The sequence below is a fragment of the Pollachius pollachius genome (genome assembly GCF_949987615.1).
Source record: "Pollachius pollachius genome assembly, chromosome: 5".
NCBI classification, from domain to species: domain Eukaryota; kingdom Metazoa; phylum Chordata; class Actinopteri; order Gadiformes; family Gadidae; genus Pollachius; species Pollachius pollachius.
The window spans coordinates 28409352-28430579 of NC_136938.1; the positions used below are offsets into that span (position 1 = coordinate 28409352).

The window sequence follows — 21228 nt, forward strand, 5'->3', positions numbered from 1 at the left end:
GCTGTGTTCCTGAATCCTCGAACGCCAGATTTCCGAGTCGAAAGTCGACGATCTCCCAGCTTTCTTGCGGCATTTCTCGAAGGCACGCCCCCTTTTTGTCTTCATCTTTCGAAAATCTGAGAGTAGACCGAGAGCAGTGGTGACGCTCTCAACAAAATGACTGCTCCCGTGAAGAGATTTTTTTTTGTATTTGTACCACGTAGGTCATTTTAATGTCGATTTTAAATGCTCTAACACACTTGATTACATTGCTACTTTATTCCAGTCTCCGCTTTATAAATTGCACGGTCTTGCTGTGCGTGCAATACAATGTCAAGTTGTGTTGTTTGTTTTCGGGCTGGTTTGCTAAAGAGGCTAATGTAGCTAACAATAAACAACGACTAGCCAATTTCATGCCGCAATCACAAAGACGAACAGGAACGCTATAAATGCTCCGAGACCGGAAGTGACGTCAAACGTGCAACTCGGAAGGCTGGCGTCCGAGGATTCAGGTACACACAAGCTTGTGAGCTCCACCCCTCTAGCTGTGAGCCCCGCCCATCCGGCTGTGAGCCCCGCCCTGGAGCACAGAGGGTGGTGCCGCCATCTAGCGGCCGTTCGGATCCACTGCAGCAGTACTTCCCGACTGGTGGCCCCCCTCCGCTCCGAGCTCAGATCGCTGCCTGGACTCCCATGTGAACGTCCTTCCGTCCGGCCGACCTGGGAATGAAATACATCTGAGCGAGAGAAGTTAACATCCCTACCTTCAGCAGGACGTCTTAAGGTGAGTGGTAAAGATAGGATAGATGAAATTAGTTAAGGTTTACTGGGGGTCGCGGTGGTCCGGTGCGCTGGGGTTTATTGACGTCACCACGGGCTTTGTGTCTCTGTACTTTGATTTTCTCCTCCTGCCTCATCTAACTTCCTGAAAACCACTTCCCACTGAACGTTCAGAGTCGCGTTGTCCTCCGATCCGAATCAGGGATATCGTTGCATCGGTTTCCTGAACCGAATCAGAGGTCATCCTGAGCATCACCGGAGAACCCCCGTTAGAGGAGGGGGGCCCGGCCTGGACGTTGCTTTAGCTCACCTACCCCCTGCAGCTCTGTGTGGGGTTCTCATCAAGGGTTCTTATGTGTGGTTCTGTTCTCCTATGGTTCTCCTGTGGGGTTCTCCTGGTCCTATGGTTCGTATGGATTGGTTTCTGAGTAGTGTAAGCCCTTCTTCCACATTGTTGATCCATTACGCATATGCTAATTATTAAATCTATCAAAGGTCCAAGCCAGTGAAGTGAGTTATGGGAGGTCTGAATGTGTTTATACCTCAGGGTAACACAGTGTTTATACCGCCTTTACTAACTGTTTATACCTCAGGGTAACTTAGTGTTTAAGACAGAGTAACTCAGTGTTTATACCTCCTTCACTTAGTGTTTATACCTCAGGGTTTATACTTTGTGTTTAACTTAGTATTTAAATCTAAGGGTAACTTAGTGATTAACTTAGTGTTTATACCTTAAGGGGTAACTTAGTGTTGATATCTTAGGGGTAACTCAGTGTTTACTGAGTTGTGTGTGTGTCTGTCTGTCTGTCTGTCTGTCTGTCTGTCTGTCTGTCTGTCTGTCTGCCTGTGTGTGTCTGTCTGTCTGTCTGTCTGTCTGTCTGTCTGCCTGTGTGTGTCTGTCTGTCTGTATGCCTGCCTGTCTGTCTGTCTGTCTATCTGTCTGTCTGTCTGTCTGGCCCTTCTGTCGGGGGTGGGCTGACCATATGTTAGGGGCCCTATAGCGGGCTCCTGTTAATGAAACTCAAACAACGCTTAATTGACACTCGGTCGTTAGCCCCTCTGGCTACAAAACAAACAGCTGGGAGGAGAGCGGTAACTCAGTAAACACTGAGTCAGCCATGCAAGGCGACAGCCAGCTCGTCAGGAGCAGTCAGGGTGAGGTGCCTTGCTCAGGGACACCTCAATACTCAAGAGTTACAACAGGATGTCGTGGCTGATAGTCGCTAGTTCGATCCCCGGCCCCTCCTCGAACTAGCGACTTTCCGGTGAATAGCAGATAAGTCGCTAGATCGGAAAGTCGCTAGCGACTTTCCGGTTACCAGCCACAACATGCTGTCGTAACTCTTAGTGTTGTCAACATGAAGGCTCACAGCCTCACTTTCTACTGAATGGTGATGCTAGACAACATGTCCATTGTTGTCCAGAAGTATTACAACAACGTGTCTTTGGTGTGCAGTGATCATGAAGTAAGAAATCTGAATCCATCCCTAGAATGGATTCTGATTCTCAACGCTGAAACAGAGCGGCTCTGTACATTTTTGTGAATGCATTTAGAGTTGGATGATGATAACACACAAGGTTAGAGTTTATCGACAGACAGGCAACTCAAAATGTAAAACTAAATGTTCGGTCATATGGTTTTTCAGTTTCATTGTTGGCTACAGGAAAAGACTGCTCACCGTAGAAGAGTTAGAAAGATTAGATTACAGTGAGTCAAAGTGCCAGGCTTTTACATGTTTGTAGGTGAAATGAATGACGCACTGAATAGGAACTTAGGGGGAACATAATCCTATAATGTTGGTACATAACCCAAACCTTCAACTAAATTGGCTCCACTCCTAGCAACTACATCAAAACATTTAAAATGGAATTAAATCAAGACATATTTCAAGAAAGAATGTATATACATATCTCACATAAATCAGTTAACCACCTGTAATTTGACACCGGCTTACTACACTCACGAGATCACCGTGCTCTGTCCGACAGACAAACCAGCCGGTAGACAAGGCGCTGGGTAGCCCTATCAGGCAGTGAGGCAGACTAGCAGAGCTCGTAGTCAGGCAGGTCTGGACTCGACTGGGAAGTAAGACAAGAAAATTGTGGGTTAGAAATCAGCACGGTGATCTCGTGTAGTAAGCCAGTGTCAAATTACAGGTGGTTACCTGATTTAAATGTGAGATATGTATATACATTCTTTCTTGAAATATGTCTTGATTTAATTCCATTTTAAATGTTTTGATGTAGTTGCTAAGAGTGGAGCCGATTTAGTTGAAGGTTTGGGTTATGTACCAACATTATAGGATTATGTTCCCCCTAAGTTCCTATTCAGTGTGTAATTCATTTCACCTACAAACATGTAAAAGCCTGGCACTTTGACTCACAGTGATCTAATCTTTCTAACTCTTCTACGGTGAGCAGTCTTTTCCTGTAGCCAACAATAAAACTGAAAAACCATATGACCGAACATTTAGTTTTACATTTTGAGTTGCCTGTCTGTCGATAAACTCTAACCTTGTGTGTTATCATCATCCAACTCTAAATGCATTCACAAAAATGTACAGAGCCGCTCTGTTTCAGCGTTGAGAATCAGAATCCATTCTAGGGATGGATTCAGATTTCTTACTTTATGATCACTGCACACCAAAGACACGTTGTTGTAATACTTCTGGACAACAATGGACATGTTGTCTAGCATCACCATTCAGTAGACAGTGAGGCTGTGAGCCTTCATGTTGACAACACTAAGAGTTACGACAGCATGTTTTGGCTGGTAACCGGAAAGTCGCTAGCGACTTTCCGATCTAGCGACTTATCTGCTATTCACCGGAGAGTCGCTAGTTCGAGGAGGGGCCGGGGATCGAACTAGCGACTATCGGCCACGACATCCTGTTGTAACTCTTGAGTATTGAGGTGTCCCTAAGCAAGGCACCTCACCCTGACTGCTCCTGACGAGCTGGCTGTCGCCTTGCATGGCTGACTCCGCCGTCAGTGTGTGAATGTGTGCATGAATGGGTGAATGAATGGTTACAAATGCCCTATATAAATGCAGTCCACTTAACTAATCCTTATAAGGACTTATCGGGACCACTTTTTAGGTCAATATAAGAACTTACCTTGATTTATATCCAGTCCTAACCCTTTGTTAACCTTTGTGTTCCACAGAATGGGAGCCAACGAAGATAAGGGCGGGACATGCGGGACCATCTTTCTGAAGTATCTGCTGTTCACGTTCAACTTCCTGTTCTGGGTGAGTGGGTTCAGAGACAACGTTCTGGTGTCGTTCTTTAACCTCCTGTTGTGGGTTCAGAGACCACGTTCTGGTGTCGTTCTTTAACCTCCTGTTCTGGATAAGAGGGTTTAGAGACCGTTCAGACGTATGGCCGTTACTGGGGATTTTCTACGACGTTTGAACTAAGGTTCCCCACAATAAGCTGCTGCCCATTGACCAATCAGCTGTCAGAGTGAATCCACAGCATGGAGGAGAAGGGATTGTTGCCGTTTGCGGACTCCCGGAGCTCTTTATCTATATAATATTATATAGTATAATAATAATAATAATAATAAAAATATAATATATAGGTATCTATATAATATAATATCTAATATCAATGCCAAAAGCTATGTGCGCCTCAGATGATATTATGAATCATAAAGAATGCGTCTGACGTCTCTGGTACTTCCACAACAAGTAAAGACTCGTAGTGGGGGATTTCTCGGCCAATGGTTGAGAAGGATTGGGTGAAAGGAACTTTGGCTTTGACTCTCTGGAGTCCAGATTGAACCGCCACATGGAGGAGAAAGGGATGGTACTCCCGGAGCCGAGCTGCCGGACTGTCGCCGAGCTCCCCCCGCTGGAGCTTCCGGACCTGCCAGTCTGGCAGCTCCGTCCGCTGGTCCACAAAATCGTCTCTCTGCTCTGATTGGAGGGGGGCAGGGAAGTGGGTGATAATATTCAAATGTGCCTGCTTCCTACGTAGGAGTAGGCGCCGAAACTGACTCGCTCGTTTGGTAACTATAGTCGGGGTACTTTCAGAAAAGCATATCTCACTCAAAAAATCATGTAAAGACTTATTTGCGTGTTGGAGCACCAGAGACCCAAAACAACAGCCCAAATCCCAGGACAAGTGTGGTTTTCATAATATGTGCCCTTTAAGAATAGTACTTAGGGTTAGCCTAGTGATTGTTAGTGCTTGGAACTTGGTTCTATGAACATCCTTACTGTATCGACATATATTGTGGTTTATCTTTCTTCTGACAAATGTACTTATTCTAAATCATTTTGGGGAAAAGCGTCTACTAAATGCCCCGAATATTAACGTAAATGTAACAGTATTCTCTCAGCCAAAGGAGTGTGAGGCAGTCTGTAAATCAGTCTGTAAAGCAGTCTGTAAACCGATGTTCCTGCTGAACCTGGTGTGCAAAGCAGTCTGTAAAGCAGTCTGTAAAGCGGTGGTCCTGCTGAACCCGGTGTGTAAACCAGTCTGTAAAGCAGTGTAAAGCGGTGGTCCTGCTGAACCCTTTGTGTAAAGCAGTCTGTAATGCAGTGTAAAGCGGTGGTCCTGCCGAACCCTTTGTGTAAAGCAGTCTGTAAAGCAGTGTAAAGCGGTGGTCCTGCCGAACCCTTTGTGTAAAGCAGTCTGTAAAGCAGTCTGTAAAGCAGTGTAAAGCGGTGGTCCTGCTGAACCCTTTGTGTAAAGCAGTCTGTAAAGCAGTGTAAAGCGGTGGTCCTGCCGAACCCTTTGTGTAAAGCAGTCTGTAAAGCAGTCTGTAAAGCAGTGTAAAGCGGTGGTCCTGCCGAACCCTTTGTGTAAAGCAGTCTGTAAAGCAGTCTGTAAAGCAGTGTAAAGCGGTGGTCCTGCTGAACCCTTTGTGTAAAGCAGTCTGTAAAGCAGTGTAAAGCGGTGGTCCTGCTGAACCCTTTGTGTAAAGCAGTCTGTAAAGCAGTCTGTAAAGCAGTGTAAAGCGGTGGTCCTGCCGAACCCTTTGTGTAAAGCAGTCTGTAAAGCAGTCTGTAAAGCAGTGTAAAGCGGTGGTCCTGCTGAACCCTTTGTGTAAAGCAGTCTGTAAAGCAGTGTAAAGCGGTGGTCCTGCCGAACCCTTTGTGTAAAGCAGTCTGTAAAGCAGTCTGTAAAGCAGTGTAAAGCGGTGGTCCTGCCGAACCCTTTGTGTAAAGCAGTCTGTAAAGCAGTCTGTAAAGCAGTGTAAAGCGGTGGTCCTGCTGAACCCTTTGTGTAAAGCAGTCTGTAAAGCAGTGTAAAGCGGTGGTCCTGCCGAACCCTTTGTGTAAAGCAGTCTGTAAAGCAGTCTGTAAAGCAGTGTAAAGCGGTGGTCCTGCCGAACCCTTTGTGTAAAGCAGTCTGTAAAGCAGTCTGTAAAGCAGTCTGTAAAGCAGTGTAAAGCTGTGGTCCTGCCGAACCCTTTGTGTAAAGCAGTCTGTAAAGCAGTGTAAAGCGGTGGTCCTGCCGAACCCTTTGTGTAAAGCAGTCTGTAAAGCAGTCTGTAAAGCAGTGTAAAGCGGTGGTCCTGCTGAACCCGGTGGGTGACGGAGCTTTCTGTCCCCCAGCTGGCGGGGGGCGTGGTGATGGGCGTGGGCGTCTGGACGCTGGTGGAGAAGAGCGAGTACATCAGCCTGCTGCCCTCCAAGACCTACGCAGCCTCCGCCTACATCCTGGTGCTGGCCGGCGCCATCGTCATGGTGACGGGCGTGCTTGGATGCTGCGCCACCTTCAAGGAGCAGCGGCGGCTGCTGCGAGTGGTGAGGGAGGCCGTCTCTATACACACACGCACGCACACACACAAGCACGCACACATCTATATACATGCTGCCCATGCATACGTGTGTCTGTTTGTGTTTCTAAACCCATTTATTAATATACTTCAAATAAGTGGTTAACTGTAGGATCTTTGCCTAAGATGCTCAACACCCCTTAGTCCGACTTAAGTGCACAGCGGGCCAGTGAGCAGTGCTGGCCGGTGGTTCAGTGTTATCTGGATGTTAGACGTCACAGCAGCACGGCGCCAACCGGAGCGCAAACGTCCCGTCAGCAGGAACACCGCGCACTGAATCCTTCTGTCGGGAGCGGCTCCGGCTGAGGTCCGCCTCCAGCCAGCGCCTCCTCCTCCCTGCTCCTCTTCCTCCCTGCTCCTCCTCCTCCCCCCTGCTCCTCCTCCTCCTCCTCCTCCTCCTTCTCCTTCTGCTCCTCCTCCTCCCTGCTCCTCCTCCTCCCCCATTCTCCTCCTCCTCCTCCCCCCTCCTCCTCCTCCTCCCCCCTCCTCCTCCTCCTCCTGCTCCTCCTCCTCCCCCCTGCTCCTCCTCCCCCCTCCTCCTCCTCCTCCTCCTCCCCCCCTCCTCCTCCTCCTCCTCCTCCTGCTCCTCCTCCCCCCTGCTCCTCCTCCCTCCTCCTCCTGCTCCTCCTCCTCCCCCCTGCTCCTCCTCCTGTCTGAGGGTGTGTCTGGTGGATCTTTGTTGGCTCATGCTGCAGACACTGAGGCCCTCTTTAAACACCGAGGGAACCAGCCCACACATGGGCCAAACACAAGCCACGCATACAGTGCATGCATGCAGTGAAGAAACAATTAGTTCAATAATCAGTTTATTGATCAATTGTAATGATGAATTTAATTTTGATCTTTGATTTATTAATTGAATTTAGTAAAAAATCCAACGACAACTTGCATATTTATGCCTTCAATCTTTTCAGGTCTTTATAAAATCATGTCAGACAAGGCAAGCACCTACAATGTCCCTTTTGGGCTGTGATACATAATAAATGATGAGGACTAATTATTCATAGACTTGTAGACAAGAGGTCTCTGGGTAACAGTGCAGGAACAGCAAGCAGGTCAAGGCTTATGAACATCATAAGCATTGCTATCAAAGGCCAAAATGTTAAGCGTCAGTATTGACAAGTATTGACACTTTATCTCCTTTGTAGACTGATAAAGTTCAACAAAGATGCCGCCGTGGGAAAAACTTGAATAGCTTCTTAACAAAGCCTATCTCCTGGCCTGCGACCTAAAGTTGGTTTGAGCGGTCTGAAAGTTAAACAGCTTTATCTCAGTCTCTCTCCGTTCAGTCAGAGCTCTAAACAGTTTCAGATTTTGCTGTGGTAAACGTTTTTCTACAAAGTCAGTTGACCGCAGCCGATATGCCACCGGTTTCCCTTCATCAATGAAGTAGCAGTTGAGATCATTTGACATACCTTTTCTTTCATAACGCGTCATATCACGCAGGTAATCATGCATACTATTCTGTCGAGCAGCCGGCCTTCATATACTCACTTAAGTGCTAACAATGTAGATTGGCCTGAAACTAGCCTTTCCTTTATTTGATCAAAGAATATTCAGAGGTGCCCTCACATCAGGAGGGCTGGAGGGCTGTTGAACTGAAGAGCTGATGCTTCATACTTTGAAGCATCAGCTCTATAACTCACCCCCTCCCCTCACCTGTGAAGCGTGAGGAAGGCTGTTCCTAAGGTGTGCTGCGCTGGTGAGTAGGAGTGACCCAGTGATGTGGTCACTGGGCCTGGTGTGCTTCCTGAAACAAGCCGATGGTGAATGAGTTCCCACTTGTGGACAAAGCCCACCTGAACGGCCTGAGCGGCCATCGTGTTACGAGCCTCTCTGTAGAGCATGTACCGGCCTTTTCTGCCTTCTGCAGCCCTCGATGTTTACATCGCTGTCTCACGAAATTGTGTTTTATACACTCTCTCTCTCTGTCTCTCTCGCTCTCTGTCTCTCTCGCTCTCTGTCTCTCTCTCTCTCTCTCTCTCTCTCTCTCTCTCTGTCTCTCCCTCTCTCTCTCTGTCTCTCCCTCTCTCTCTCTCTCGGTCTCTCTCTCTCTCGGTCTCTCTCTCTCGGTCTCTCCCTCTCTCTCTCTCGGTCTCTCCCTCTCTCTCTGTCTCTCGCTCTCTCTCTCTCTCTCTCTCTCTCTCTCTCTCTCTCTCTCTCTGTCTCTCTCTCTCTCTCTCTCTCTCTCTCTCTCTCTCTCTCTCTCTCGCTCTCTCTCTCTGTGTTTGTGAGACGTGTCCTCTGTCATTCCCTTGCCTGCGTTGCCCCCATGTGTTCCAGACGTGGTGCTGGTAGTTGTTCGTCCTTCCCTCGTCACCAGCGGTCAGAGCTAGCTGATTCACAATGCGGAGCCACTCTCCTCAACCTCAGACAATAACAACCTTAAGGTTTAACTCCCCGCCCGCCTGATGTAATCGCCCTCAGCCATCAAATCAAATCCGAACAGAGTTCACTCAGCCGGGATCTCAGCCCTGATAGCGAGGGGCCGACGGGATTCTGGCATTCTTCCGATTGTATCAGAAGTATTCGTCCTTTTTAAGTCGAAGGAAGTTGGCAGGTAAAAGCGCAGGGTTGCAACGGCGACCGCTGGGTCCCTCTGTTCAAGTGACTTTTAAACAAAACAGGAAAAAGTTTGACCACCTTTTGTATCTTTCAGGGACATTCCTCTTTTGACCTTCTGTTGTACACGGTCAGGGAATGCATGTGCTGTTGGTGGTTTAGTTAGCTGCCCACCGAACAGCATTCATAGAAAGCGCACGGTTTTATCTCCTATTTTCACTAAACCCTTCCTTTGACGGGTGTTGGACTAATAGCATCCACTAAAACAAATGATACTAGCTGTTCTCAGTTAGTCTATGTATATTGTTTCTCTTTATCACATCAAGCCTAAATATATCCAAACACATCGCACAATACTCTCCCTCTCATCCACATGTTTTATCACCTGTTCTACTGGTCTTTGTCCTCTCTCCTCTCTCTCTCTCTCTCTCTGTCTCCCTCTCTCTCCCTCTCGTTCTCTATCTCTCTCTCTCTCTCTCTCTCTCTCTCTCTCTCTCTCTCTCTCTCTCTCTCTCTCTCTCTCTCTCTCTCTCTCTCTCTCTCTCTCTCTCTCTCTCTCTCTCTCTCTCTCCAGTACTTCGTGCTGCTGCTGTGTATCTTCCTGCTGGAGGTCCTGTCTGGTGTGCTGGCCTACATCTACTACCAGCAGGTAACACCACCCTAACACCACCCTGACACCACCCTGACACCACCCTGACACCACCCTGACCCTGACATCACCCTAACACCCACCCTGACCCATCCTGATACCACCCTAACACCACCTCCCGGTCCCCTGGTGCCTGAGGTCCAGGCTTAGTGTGGTCCTGATGCTGTCTCCTCTGATCCTCCTGATACACACTGGATGCTCTGAGGCAGCCGTCGGCCGGCTTTCTGCTCTGCAGAGGGATCCTCCTCTGGGTTCCTTCATTGGTACTTCCCTTTTCAGCAGTTGCGCATTCAGCACCACATTGGGGTTAATTTAAGTGCACTTTATAGACAGGGAAGTACTCATGAACAGTACATTTACAGTAAACAGTATTTTCTGCCTTTTTATTTTTAGGCAAATGCAACTGTTTATGTGACTGCAAACTCAGAAGTGAACACTTATATTCACCCCCCCTGTGAGTGGGATGTGAGCGCTTATATTCACAGCCCTGTGAGTGGGATGTGAGCGCTTATATTCACAGCCCTGTGAGTGGGATGTGAGCGCCTATATTCACAGCCCTGTGAGTGGGATGTGAACCCTTATATTCACAGCCCGTGAGTGGGATGTGAACCCTTATATTCACAGCCCTGTGAGTGGGATGTGAACCCTTATATTCACCGCCCTGTGAGTGGGATGTGAACCCTTATATTCACAGCCCTGTGAGTGGGATGTGAACCCTTATATTCACAGCCCTGTGAGTGGGATGTGAACCCTTATATTCACAGCCCTGTGAGTGGGATGTGAACCCTTATATTCACAGCCCTGTGAGTGGGATGTGAGCGCCTATATTCACCGCCCTGTGAGTGGGCCGATAAATAACTTTCTGGTCGACTCAGGCGAACCCCGGTGTTGTTGTTCATCACATCAGCCAAGTGTTTCTATTTTAATCACAGACTCGTTAAACTGAGCATGTGATGCAGGAGCTCAATGGGGCCAGCAATGAGCCGACTAAAGGTTTTTAAGGGCAGAATTGGACATGTTTGCTGCTGAACGTGGTCAGACGTGAGCCCGCTGCCTCCCATGCTCCTCCATGTGTTCACAGGGCAGAGACGAGCTGTTACAACAGGATTACAGGAGGGGTTACCCCCCCCCTCTTGGTCCTGAGTCATCCTACCAACCCAGGAGTGGTGTAAACGCTTTTTAAGTCTTCATTCAGGGGAGAGGCCGCCACTTCTCCTCCTCCTCCTCCTCCTCCTCCTCCTCCTCCGGGCTGCTGTGAGCAGGAAGAGAGGCTCTTCCTCTTCCTCTTCCTCCCCCCGCTCACTGTCTCGTTGTTTAACGAGCGGTGTCTCGTGAAGCCGCTAATCGACGAGCTAACCAAAGTGGTGCGAGTGCAAAATGGCAGCGATGCTAGCATCCACCAGCCCACTCGCCCGCCCCCCTCTCTCTCCTTTCACCGTCCGTCCCTCTGTGGCCTTGGTCTCTCCTTCAAGCGTTACACTGGTTGCCATGCTCGCTTGTTTCCATAGAAACCCCCCCCCCCCACACCTCCTATTATCACCGTCACGAGTCCTGCGGCCTGTCTGCACTGCAGAACCACAGCAGAACCACAGCAGAACCACAGCAGAACCATAGAAGAACCACAGCAGAACCACAGCAGAACCACAGCAGAACCACAGGAGAACCACAGCAGAACCACAGCAGAACCACAGGAGAACCACAGCAGAACCACAGGAGAACCACAGGAGAACCACAGCAGAACCACAGCAGAACCACAGCAGAACCACAGGAGAACCACAGGAGAACCACAGCAGAACCACAGGAGAACCACAGGAGAACCACAGGAGAACCACAGCAGAACCACAGCAGAACCACAGGAGAACCACCACGTCTTCCACTCAAAAATATATTGTCTTTCTTGTGTGTGTGTGTGTGTGTGTGTGTGTGTGTGTGTGTGTGTGTGTGTGTGTGTGTGTGTGTGTGTGTGTGTGTGTGTGTGTGTGTGTGTGTGTGCGTGCAGCTCAACGCGGAGCTGAAACACTCCCTGAGGGAGACGATGGTGAAGAAGTACGAGCAGGCGGAGCAGGACCATGTGACCCGGGCAGTGGACAAGCTGCAGCAGGAGGTAGGCCACGCCCCCCGCCAGGCCACGCCCCCAGCAAGGCCCCTCCCTTAGACAGGCCCCGCCCCCCGCCAGGCCACGCCCCCAGCCTTTCACACAAAGCAGAGATTTTCTCGGACGCTTTTTATCAACCAAAACGTTTTCTGATTTGGGAAGTTACCGACTGGTCTGGAGCGTCAGTCCGTCATCGGGACGGACGGAGGCAGCCGCTCCTCGCTCCGGTGAACCCTCCAGTACGCTCGGCCATGTGCAGCTCTGTGTGTAGCTCTGTGTGTGTCTGTGTGTGTGTAACTCTGTGTGTGTGTAACTCTGTGTGTGTGTGTGTGTCTCGTTATGAAGTGTAACTCTGTGTGTGTGTAACTCTGTGTGTGTGTGTGTACCTGTGTGTGTGTGTGTAACTCTGTGTGTGTGTAACTGTGTGTGTGTGTAACTCTGTGTGTGTGTAACTGTGTGTGTGTAACTGTGTGTGTGTGTGTAACTCTGTGTGTGCCTTGTTATGATGTGTAACTGTGTGTGTGTGTCTCGTTATGAAGTGTAACTCTGTGTGTGTGTAACTGTGTGTGTGTCTACCTGTGTGTGTGTGTGTGTGTAACTGTGTGTGTGTGTAACTGTGTGTGTGTGTGTACCTGTGTGTGTGTGTGTGTGTGTGTGTGTGTGTGTGTGTACCTGTGTGTGTGTGTGTGTGTACCTGTGTGTGTGTGTGTGTACCTGTGTGTGTGTACCTGTGTGTGTGTGTGTGTGTGTGTGTGTGTGTAACTGCGTGCCTCCAGTTCCATTGCTGCGGGAGCCACCGGTCGGTGGACTGGGCGGACAGCGTGTGGGTCCGCTCGGCGGGGGCTAAGGGCCGCCTGGTGCCGGACTCCTGCTGCAAGAGCCCCAGCGAGGGGTGCGGCCTGCGGGACCACCCCTCCAACATCTACCTCGTGGAGGTGAGGGGGGGGCCCTAACCTGAGAACTGAGTCCAGTTCTGTCACAAGGAATTGGGAGTGTTGCAAAAAACCTTCATTCTAATAATCCAATAAAACAAGACGTAGAGACCAATGTAGCAGAAGAGATCCAATCGATCAATCTATCAAACAATCAATCAATCAATGTGTTTTGTTTTGATTAAATAATATAACCCACTTCCTCTGGTCGGTGTTCCTCAGGGCGGCTGCGTCAGCAAGCTGGAAGACTTCATCCTGGACCACCTGAAGATCATTGGGACGGTGGGCGTGGTCATCGCCTCGATTCAGGTGAGCTGAGGAACGGGCGTTCAGTGAGGAACGGGCGTTCAGTGAGGAACGGGCGTTCAGTGAGGAACGGGCGTTCAGTGAGGAACAGGCGTTCAGTGAACCACCTGATCTGGTATATCAATGGTAGTTAAATAGTATATCAATGGTAGATCAATAGTATATCAATGGTAGATCATTGGTAGATCAATAGTACAGTATATCAATAGTATATCAAGGCTATATCAATTCCCCCATATCAAACAGACAGCTTCTGTAGTACCTTTTGACAAGGTATTAAATAAAGAATGGGTTTATGTATTGTTTAGCCAGGCTTCCTTATTTCAGTCTGTTTGGGCGATATTTGGATAGAATAATGCCAACAATACAACAACAAGCATTAACTAATTGTATGAAAGATGGAATAGTGAATCAGTTGTTGAGAACCCCGTGCAGTATTGTAAAACATTTGAGGCATTCATTTGAGAAGGAGAACTGGCAATATAATGATATGAACAAATTAATAATAACTGATCCAGCAGAATCCTGGGCCGATGGCAATGTGTCAGACGCAAGAACTCACGCTTATTGTGGTTGTAAATGATGGCCGTTTATGGAGATAGTCTCCTCGTTTGAGAGACATTTAATATATTTGGTTTCAGACCGGCGCACACAATTATGTTTCCTAGAAGTGGTTTTACCCACGGTCGTCTAAACACGATTAACTAAGTTGTATGTTAAATCGTCTTCCTTTTTTTGCTTCATAATCTCAACAGCCAGTGGTTGAAAAGAGGGAAATAAATCTGAAATGGTTGATTTGATATGAGTTTTGTCTTATAGAGTCGTCTAAACACTGGACAGTGTTTCACACCTGTTGTAAACGGACTGAATTTATGTTGCGCTTTTCTACCGAGTGGTTACTCAAAGTGCTTTACAATACTGCCTCACATTCACCCGTTCATGCACACAATCACACACCGACGGCGGAGTCAGCCACGCAGGGCGACAGCCAGCTGGTCAGGAGCAGTCAGGGGGGGGCGTCTCGCTCAGGGACACCTCCACACTCCGGGGGATCTAACCAGCAACCTTCCGGTTACCGGCCAACCCACTCTGCCTGCTGGGCCACATGCCGCCCGATTTGTCCTCGACATGAAGAAAGGAGCAGCATTGAATATCAACAAGGGTCCTTGAGCCTGTGTCCTTGAGCTGCGTCTCATCCTTGAGTCTTTGCCTTTCCAGACATTTTTCCGCACTATGGGGCTGATCCACACGACCTCTTTGTGTCTCCTATGTCGCCACGCTCCGTTCCTACAATGCGTCTTCATCCTCTTTAAAGGCGCCTATAGATGTTGTCTCTGCGTTGCAGCGTGGGTCTCTGTGGGCACGCTGCACGTTGCGCTGCAGTCCGCTGAGAGGAGGATTGACTCTCAGGGGGTGTGCGCGGCCATCTAATGTGTTCCTCTCTGCTTCCCTCAGGTCACAGGCATGGTGTTCACCTGCTGTCTGTACCGGAGTCTCAAAGCAGACACTCTGTAACGCAGAAGGAAAAGGATTCTGGTTGATCCACTCTCTGCGTCAACACACTGTAGTCCACTAGCCCTAGCTTAGTTTCTTTATCCATTATGCAGAGAGAAATGAATTGAATTGGCAACAGAATAATGTATGTATAGAGATCAGTTTTTGGCAGCAAAGAGTGAGGAAACAGGGCTAATACATCGAGACGTCACATCGCCCGCCTCAATTTTGGAAGTATAGGAGCTTGAGAATGTTAAAGGGTAATTCCGGTGTAAAATGGATTTGGGATATGTTTTGTATGATAACGAGTTGAAACGTTCGTTTTGGAGCACAAAAACCGCATGTAGACGCTTTCTTCAGTTGGCTGTTTTTAGCCGATTCTAGCAAAACGCTATAAACTTGCAACGATGGGGGCACTGGTTATGGTAAAAACTAAATCGCTATTTTAAACCACTTAAATGGCTAAAAGTAGCCCGACACTTCTTTGGTAGTATAATAAGTGTCTTAACATATAAAACGAGGCATTGAGAACTTTGTAAGTGTACAGATTGTTTATTAAAAAGGACATTTTATACACACAATACCATCAGTAGATCACGCATCAACGCCATTTTGTTTTTAAGACTCGAAAGGTAGATTGAAGAACACAGAGATTGTGACATCCGTCAGCCACACGCAAACTCTGTGTTCCCCAATCTACTTATCGAGTCTTAAAAAAAAAATAGCGTCGATGGGTGATCTACTGATGGTGTTGTGTGCATAAAATGTCCTTTTTAATAAACAACCTGTACACTTACAAAGTTCTCAATGCCTCGTTTTATATGTTAAGACCCTTATTATACTACCAAAGAAGTGTCGGGCTACTTTTAGCCTTTTAAGTGGTTCAAAATAGCGATTTAGTTTTTACCATAACCAGTGCCCCCATCGTTCCAAGTTTATAGCGTTTTGATAGAATCGGCTAAAAACAGCCAACTGAAGAAAGCGTCTATATGCGTTTTTTGTGCTCCAAAATGAACGTTTCAACTCGTTATCATACAAAACATATCCCAAATCCATTTTACACCGGAATTACCCTTTAACGCTAGTCATGGTGTTTTGGTCATTGTTTAGTAATTAATTGTGAAATGATTCGTCATTAAGGGGGGACAGTGTTGTGTATTAAACATGAGAGTGTTTCTCATGCGAGACGTGGAAAAAATCAAAGTTCTGAACAGCCTAGGATACAGTATGTGTACGTTTATGTAGGCTTTTACGGTAATACAAATCTCTGGAGTCCTCTCAAAATGGCAGAGGATCGAAAACAAAAACTCCCATGATGCATTCTGATGTACAAGCCCTGTCCCAGACGGCTCACTGAGGTAACTACTAGCAGACGGCTCTCGCAGTCAAATCATCAAAGGTCCTTCAAAAACTCTGAAAGGTACACTGAAATGGCCATTAACCCGAGTTAATTTCCTTTATTCGTTTGGGACAGAGTGGTTGGGGCGGGGGGGTGTTAATCAAGTGGCCTTCTCCTATTGATCGGAGATGTTACCCCTCCTTCTCCTCAGCCAGCAGCCTCTCATTCCACTGTTTAGTCGCCAGTAATATTTTTGATAAGTATTTATGATGTGTATTTTTTTTACAGACTTTAAAAAAATTGAGTACGATAAATGTGTTGTTTTCTCTTGACTCTTGAGGAGCTTGCTTCATTCGAGATCTCCTTAGTATTAAACTGTGATCCGGGCTTAGCTCAGGTCGCTGGTTCTTGATCAATCAAATGATATCAGTATATGTTATGCCACCAAGCCTACATCAAGAATTCAAAACATACCTTTTAAGCCTTATCATATACATTTCATATCACTTCACACGGTAGACTTCCATCACTGAAACACGGTGCCTCTATACAACATTTAAATAGTCTTATTATAACGGATTATCCACCAGTGCCAAAGTAGTGACCTTTAACTTTGTGTCGACGCCTGCGGATTAAGATCTCGTCTTCAATATCTTAATATCTCCTCAGGGAGAACTGGTTTTATTGTTACCTTTCTTTTTATATATTTTTTAATGAAGATTGTATTCACTTTTATATAAGTCATGTGTTATTTTATTGTATTTAGCGGACCCATGAGAGGCTAGATCGGTGACCGACTGATCTTTATTCCAATGTGTGCCTAATGGACAACACTCAATTAATCAAAGATCTTCTGTATTGTGTCTTGGCTATGACTGACGATGGAACTTTAGCTTGAATAAAACTTGTTGAAAATGACTTTCCATTCATATTTTTATTTATTATCTCGGTTTATATGCCTATTAATGTTATGTCGTCAATGTTTATGTAAATCACTGAAAAATACTGTGTTACTATCTTCAAGCTGTCAAGTAAAGCAACCAAAGCTATCAGGTCACACCACCACAAAGACTTCCTAAGACCTCGGAGAATAAGCTTTACATATATAATGTATTACCTGAGCATTAATCTATAATCTATTAGCTGCCACATTGTGGCGTGAGTCGTTTTAGTTTGTCATCCGTGGACTACAGAAGGCTATCGAAGCCCATTGTAAACCATGATGGCTTCTCAGGCCATCAATCAACCCTCCGTCCTCATCCCAGACTAGCAGGTCGTGCTGCTTGGCTCGACGTGTCTTCGAGCCACCACTGCAGTTCCTCTGGGTGAACACAGGGGGGCAGCAGCGGACCGGCTCCATGGTGCTGACTGCAGAAACTGACGAGTAACAAACAGGGAGGAGAGGAGGAGGTCCAGGAGAGGAGCCAAGGAGAGGGAGGAGAGGACCACAAGGAGCCAGGAGAGGGAAGAGAGGAGCAATACAAGTTAATTCACTGAAAAATCGATGCAAATGATACAGAAACATACGTGGCGTTAGTGTGTGTGGAGGCCAATATTAGAATAATGGGTAAAGCATGGATGTTGCAGACCATCTTCAGAGTCTCTCAGCAATGGAAAGGAACTGCTCAACACAATTGTTGAGTTTTTCTACACCAGGGACCGCCCCCCTCCCGTGGCCCAAGGGCGTAGTCCCCGCCCCCCGGCAGGTGGGGACCAATCAGCCATCTTCTGCTGGCAGTGAAAGGCTGTTTCAGAACGCGGTACTTTGGGGGGTGGGACAGAAGAAGAGCGACACGTGAAGAGGTCACCTGATGCACAGGGCTACCTGTAGCACAGGTAAGACCACCTGTAGCACAGGTAAGACCACCTGTAGCCCCCACCAGGGGTCTGACTCTGAGAGACTGGTCCTCCCACCAAATAAAACTATTCTGGAGCCACAAAAACTATCCAACCCTTAAAATGGACACAGCATGTAAAGCCCTTCTTGATAAAAGACATCAGGTGGTTCAGAGCTACAGGGGGCCTCTGCAGGGAAGTGGAAAAGCTTAATTTAGGGGTCAAACTGGTCTTGTGGATCCAGATTAGCTTTATTTGGTGGGAGGGACCAGACAGTCTCCTGACGGTGAAGGTTGACCCCTGAAGGAGCTACAGGTGCTCCCTGAGCATAAGGTGTCCTCGGTTTGTATCGCTCGGTCTTCTGTTGTCTCCCGAGAGAACCGCGTTCTGAAGCAGCCTTTCACTGCCAACAGAAGATGGCTGATTGGTCCCCACCAGCCAGAGGGCGGGGACTACAGCGGCCAATCGGGACGCAGGGTGGGCTGGTAGTTCATTTTGATGATCAGATTCCGTCCCTGCATGAGGCAGAGAGAGGAGGTAAAGAATCGATTCTGAGGTTCTAGTGTGTCTGTTGCAGAGCAGAGCGATGACACTGTGAAGGTTGAGCTGTGAAGTACCACCTTGTCTCTGTCCAGGGTGGAGGGCAAGTTAAAAATACACATGTTGGCTCTATTTGTAGATCGTTTTTTGTTTGTATTGTAGTGCTTATTCTGCTCACCTTATATCCACCACCCTCAAGCTTCTAAGTGCATTACAATCAGCCCTCCAATGTTCCGTTTGTTTGGGTATCCAGATATCCATCTCTAGGTGATGGACACACAAAGCTCCTGAATCCTCGTCCATTAGATGACTTTATTAGTGTTTACGCCATTAACCCTAACATTTGAAAGAGTCACATCCTTCTACTTATTGATGATGTTATAATTGTCCCTATGCTACCACAAGGCCCCACATAGACCACAATACCAGATTAAATCAACTATTTGGGATGATTGAATCGATAAGGGGAACATTGATTCAATCATTCTTTTCTCAAAATGGAGACCATTTGACCTTTACCCTTTAAGTCTTCTGCACCCTATCATGAATCGGACCACTCACCTCTGACATAACTAAGGTGAAACATGGACTTTACTGAGAATACTGATCAGTCTATCGTTACAGTGGATGTGGTTAACATGAGTCAGAGTCGTCTCCCTGAGCCTGCTGTGCGCAGCGCCGCCTGTTGCGTGGTGAGCAGACCCTGTGTTGTGGTACAGTATTCCTCGCTGTACTCGTCCACATGCTCCACATACTACACACCGCAGCCGGTGGATCGTCAGGCGGTTGCATATGACTGGTGGGGAGCTGTTTGGGATGGCCTCCCGTCTCCTGCCTGGAGAAGACATCGTACCGTGCTTTAGAAGCTGAGTCACCTCAGAATCTGGCAGAATTGAGCGAGCGTGTTTATTGGGCGGAGAGAGCGGTAACAGATCTGTGGTGGGGTGAAGACGTTCCCCGAGGCCCGGACAGCTGTGGACTCTCTCTCTCTTGGAACAACCACTCGGGCCTCGATCGTTCCCCATGCGGCGTTATAACTATCTGACAGACACTTTCTATCCACCCGGTGTTTCCTCTGTTAATTAAAAACAAACCAAAGGCGTAAATACGCAGCACGTCGCTCCGATGGCTCGGGGCGCGATGCTCTGCTACCCTCTTGTGTGAAGCCTTCCCCGTATCCACCAATGAGCACACAGCCTCCCAAACACACCGATACATACCACAGCCTCATAGCCAGCAGCTGTTGGCTCCGTGTTGACTCTGTCTCCTCATCTCGCCGTTAGCCCAGTAAGCTCAGGATGGGCTATTCTGAGTGGGGTCCAGCAGTCCCTAACCTCTCCCCTCCCTGAGACGAGGTCAGAGGTCGACCTCTGACCTCTGAGTCCTGCCGAACACTTTGTCTTTCCCTGGTGACAGTAGGGCATGCAGGCATGCTGTGTGTGTGTGTGTGTGTGTGTGTGTGTGTGTGTGTGTGAGTGTGTGTGTGTGTGTGCGTGCGTGCGTGCGTGTGAGTGTTCGTGTGTGTGTGTGTGTGTGTGTGTGCATTTCTTCAAGTAAGAGATTGTGGAGCTATATCATGAATTGTATAAATAGCCTTGGCTAATTAATTTGATGATGTCACATAATGTGACAGGATTACATGTGTTGCGTATGTTTTGTGCTGGGGGTTTTCTGTGTGACAGTGTGTGACAGCGTGTGTGTGTCTGTGTGTGTGTGTGCGCGCACGCGCATTCCTGTGCATTCATAACGGGGAACCAAGATTAAGGGTAGTTTATTGACTTTCTGTGGCAAATACAACGTCTTTGATGTGACATGTCAGAATATATATATTGTGTGTGTGTGTGTGTGTAACTGTTTGTGTGTGAGTGTTTGTGTGTGTTTGTGTGTGAGTGTGTGTGTGTGTGTGTGTGTGTGCGTGTGTGTGTTTGGTGTGTGTGTGTGCGTGTGTGCGTGTGCGTGTGTTTGGTGTGTGTGTGTGTGCGTGTGTGCGTGTGCGTGTGCGTGTGTGTGTGTGTGTGTGTGTGTGTGTGTGTGTGTGTGTGTGTGCGTGCGTGTGTGAGCGTGTGTGTGTGTGTGTGGTGTGTGTGTATTCTGGGGCCCGTGCAGTAGGGGGCAGCAGCAGTCCTAACCAGTCGTCAGAGGAAGAGGCTTTGTTTTGTTTTCCTTGTCAGGCCTGCAAGGAAATTGAAATGAATTGGAGAAGCTGCAAAAAGATGGACTCATTAGTTTGGAAATGGATGTTCATGTTTGTTTTCCTCAAGGTGTCATAGAAAATATAGCTATGCATCATCGCATATATGATATTTACATATTGAGCTATCATATATACAATCTGAATGCATGTGAAAACACAAAAGGGACAAGTGAAACTCTAACCCAGAACAAGTGAAACTCTAACCCAGAACATGAGGTCTAATGACGGCCAGTAACCCACCAGACATATTCTGCTCTGCCAAACGGCCAAGTGACTCGCTGAACATGGCTAATTTATATGACCTGTTATACACCCGTTATCAGGAGTGTTCGTTAATGCTGACCTTACTGTTTTTGCCGAGCGGTTGGGAGGTGATAACGTAAGTGATTGGCAACGAGGAAAGTGTTAATGCCCTGATAGCATTAAACCGTCACCTCCCCTGCCATGCAAAGGGCCGCTCTGCTAAAGAATGAGAATCTCTTCTTCTTCCTCCTCCCTGAGCTCTTTACCCCCGGTGACTGCGGCCTGCAGCGGCTCTCTGCCAGACAGGAGCACCGTGGTTCTCCAAAGGAACCCAGTGTCTGTGATGTACCGCCTGCTCCATGTTGGAGTCTTTTCCTCATGCGGTCTGATGGGCGGGGCCGAGGGGGGCGGGGCCAACGAGGAGGCGTGGCCAACGGGGCGGGGCAGACGGCAGGGTGGGCGGGCCGAGGCCGACAGAGGGGCATGGCC

The 21228-nt window shown here is 47.9% G+C and overlaps 1 protein-coding gene across 1 annotated transcript; it reads left to right on the forward strand.

Annotated features, from left to right (window-relative positions):
* Window positions 1–626: 626 nt before the first annotated feature.
* On the forward strand, window positions 627–16842 carry LOC307076234 (CD151 antigen-like). The gene is made up of 8 exons (XM_079737156.1): window positions 627–763; window positions 3925–4009; window positions 6326–6517; window positions 9686–9760; window positions 11760–11864; window positions 12632–12790; window positions 13010–13096; window positions 14549–16842. Exons 2-8 carry the CDS (start codon window positions 3926–3928, stop codon window positions 14606–14608), a joined length of 762 nt encoding a protein of 253 aa, XP_079593282.1. The 5' UTR covers window positions 627–763; window position 3925; the 3' UTR covers window positions 14609–16842.
* The last annotated feature ends 4386 nt before the right edge of the window (window positions 16843–21228 follow it).

What these genes read in the sequence shown, in the direction of transcription:
- LOC307076234 (XM_079737156.1), top strand. Translation starts at nt 3,926, where the DNA reads ATGGGAGCCAACGAAGATAAGGGCGGGACATGCGGGACCATCTTTCTG. An exon ending in AGCGGCGGCTGCTGCGAGTG is followed by an intron (nt 6,518 to 9,685) that starts GTGAGGGAGGCC and finishes CTCTCTCTCCAG; the next exon opens with TACTTCGTGCTGCTGCTGTG. An exon ending in CCTACATCTACTACCAGCAG is followed by an intron (nt 9,761 to 11,759) that starts GTAACACCACCC and finishes GTGTGCGTGCAG; the next exon opens with CTCAACGCGGAGCTGAAACA.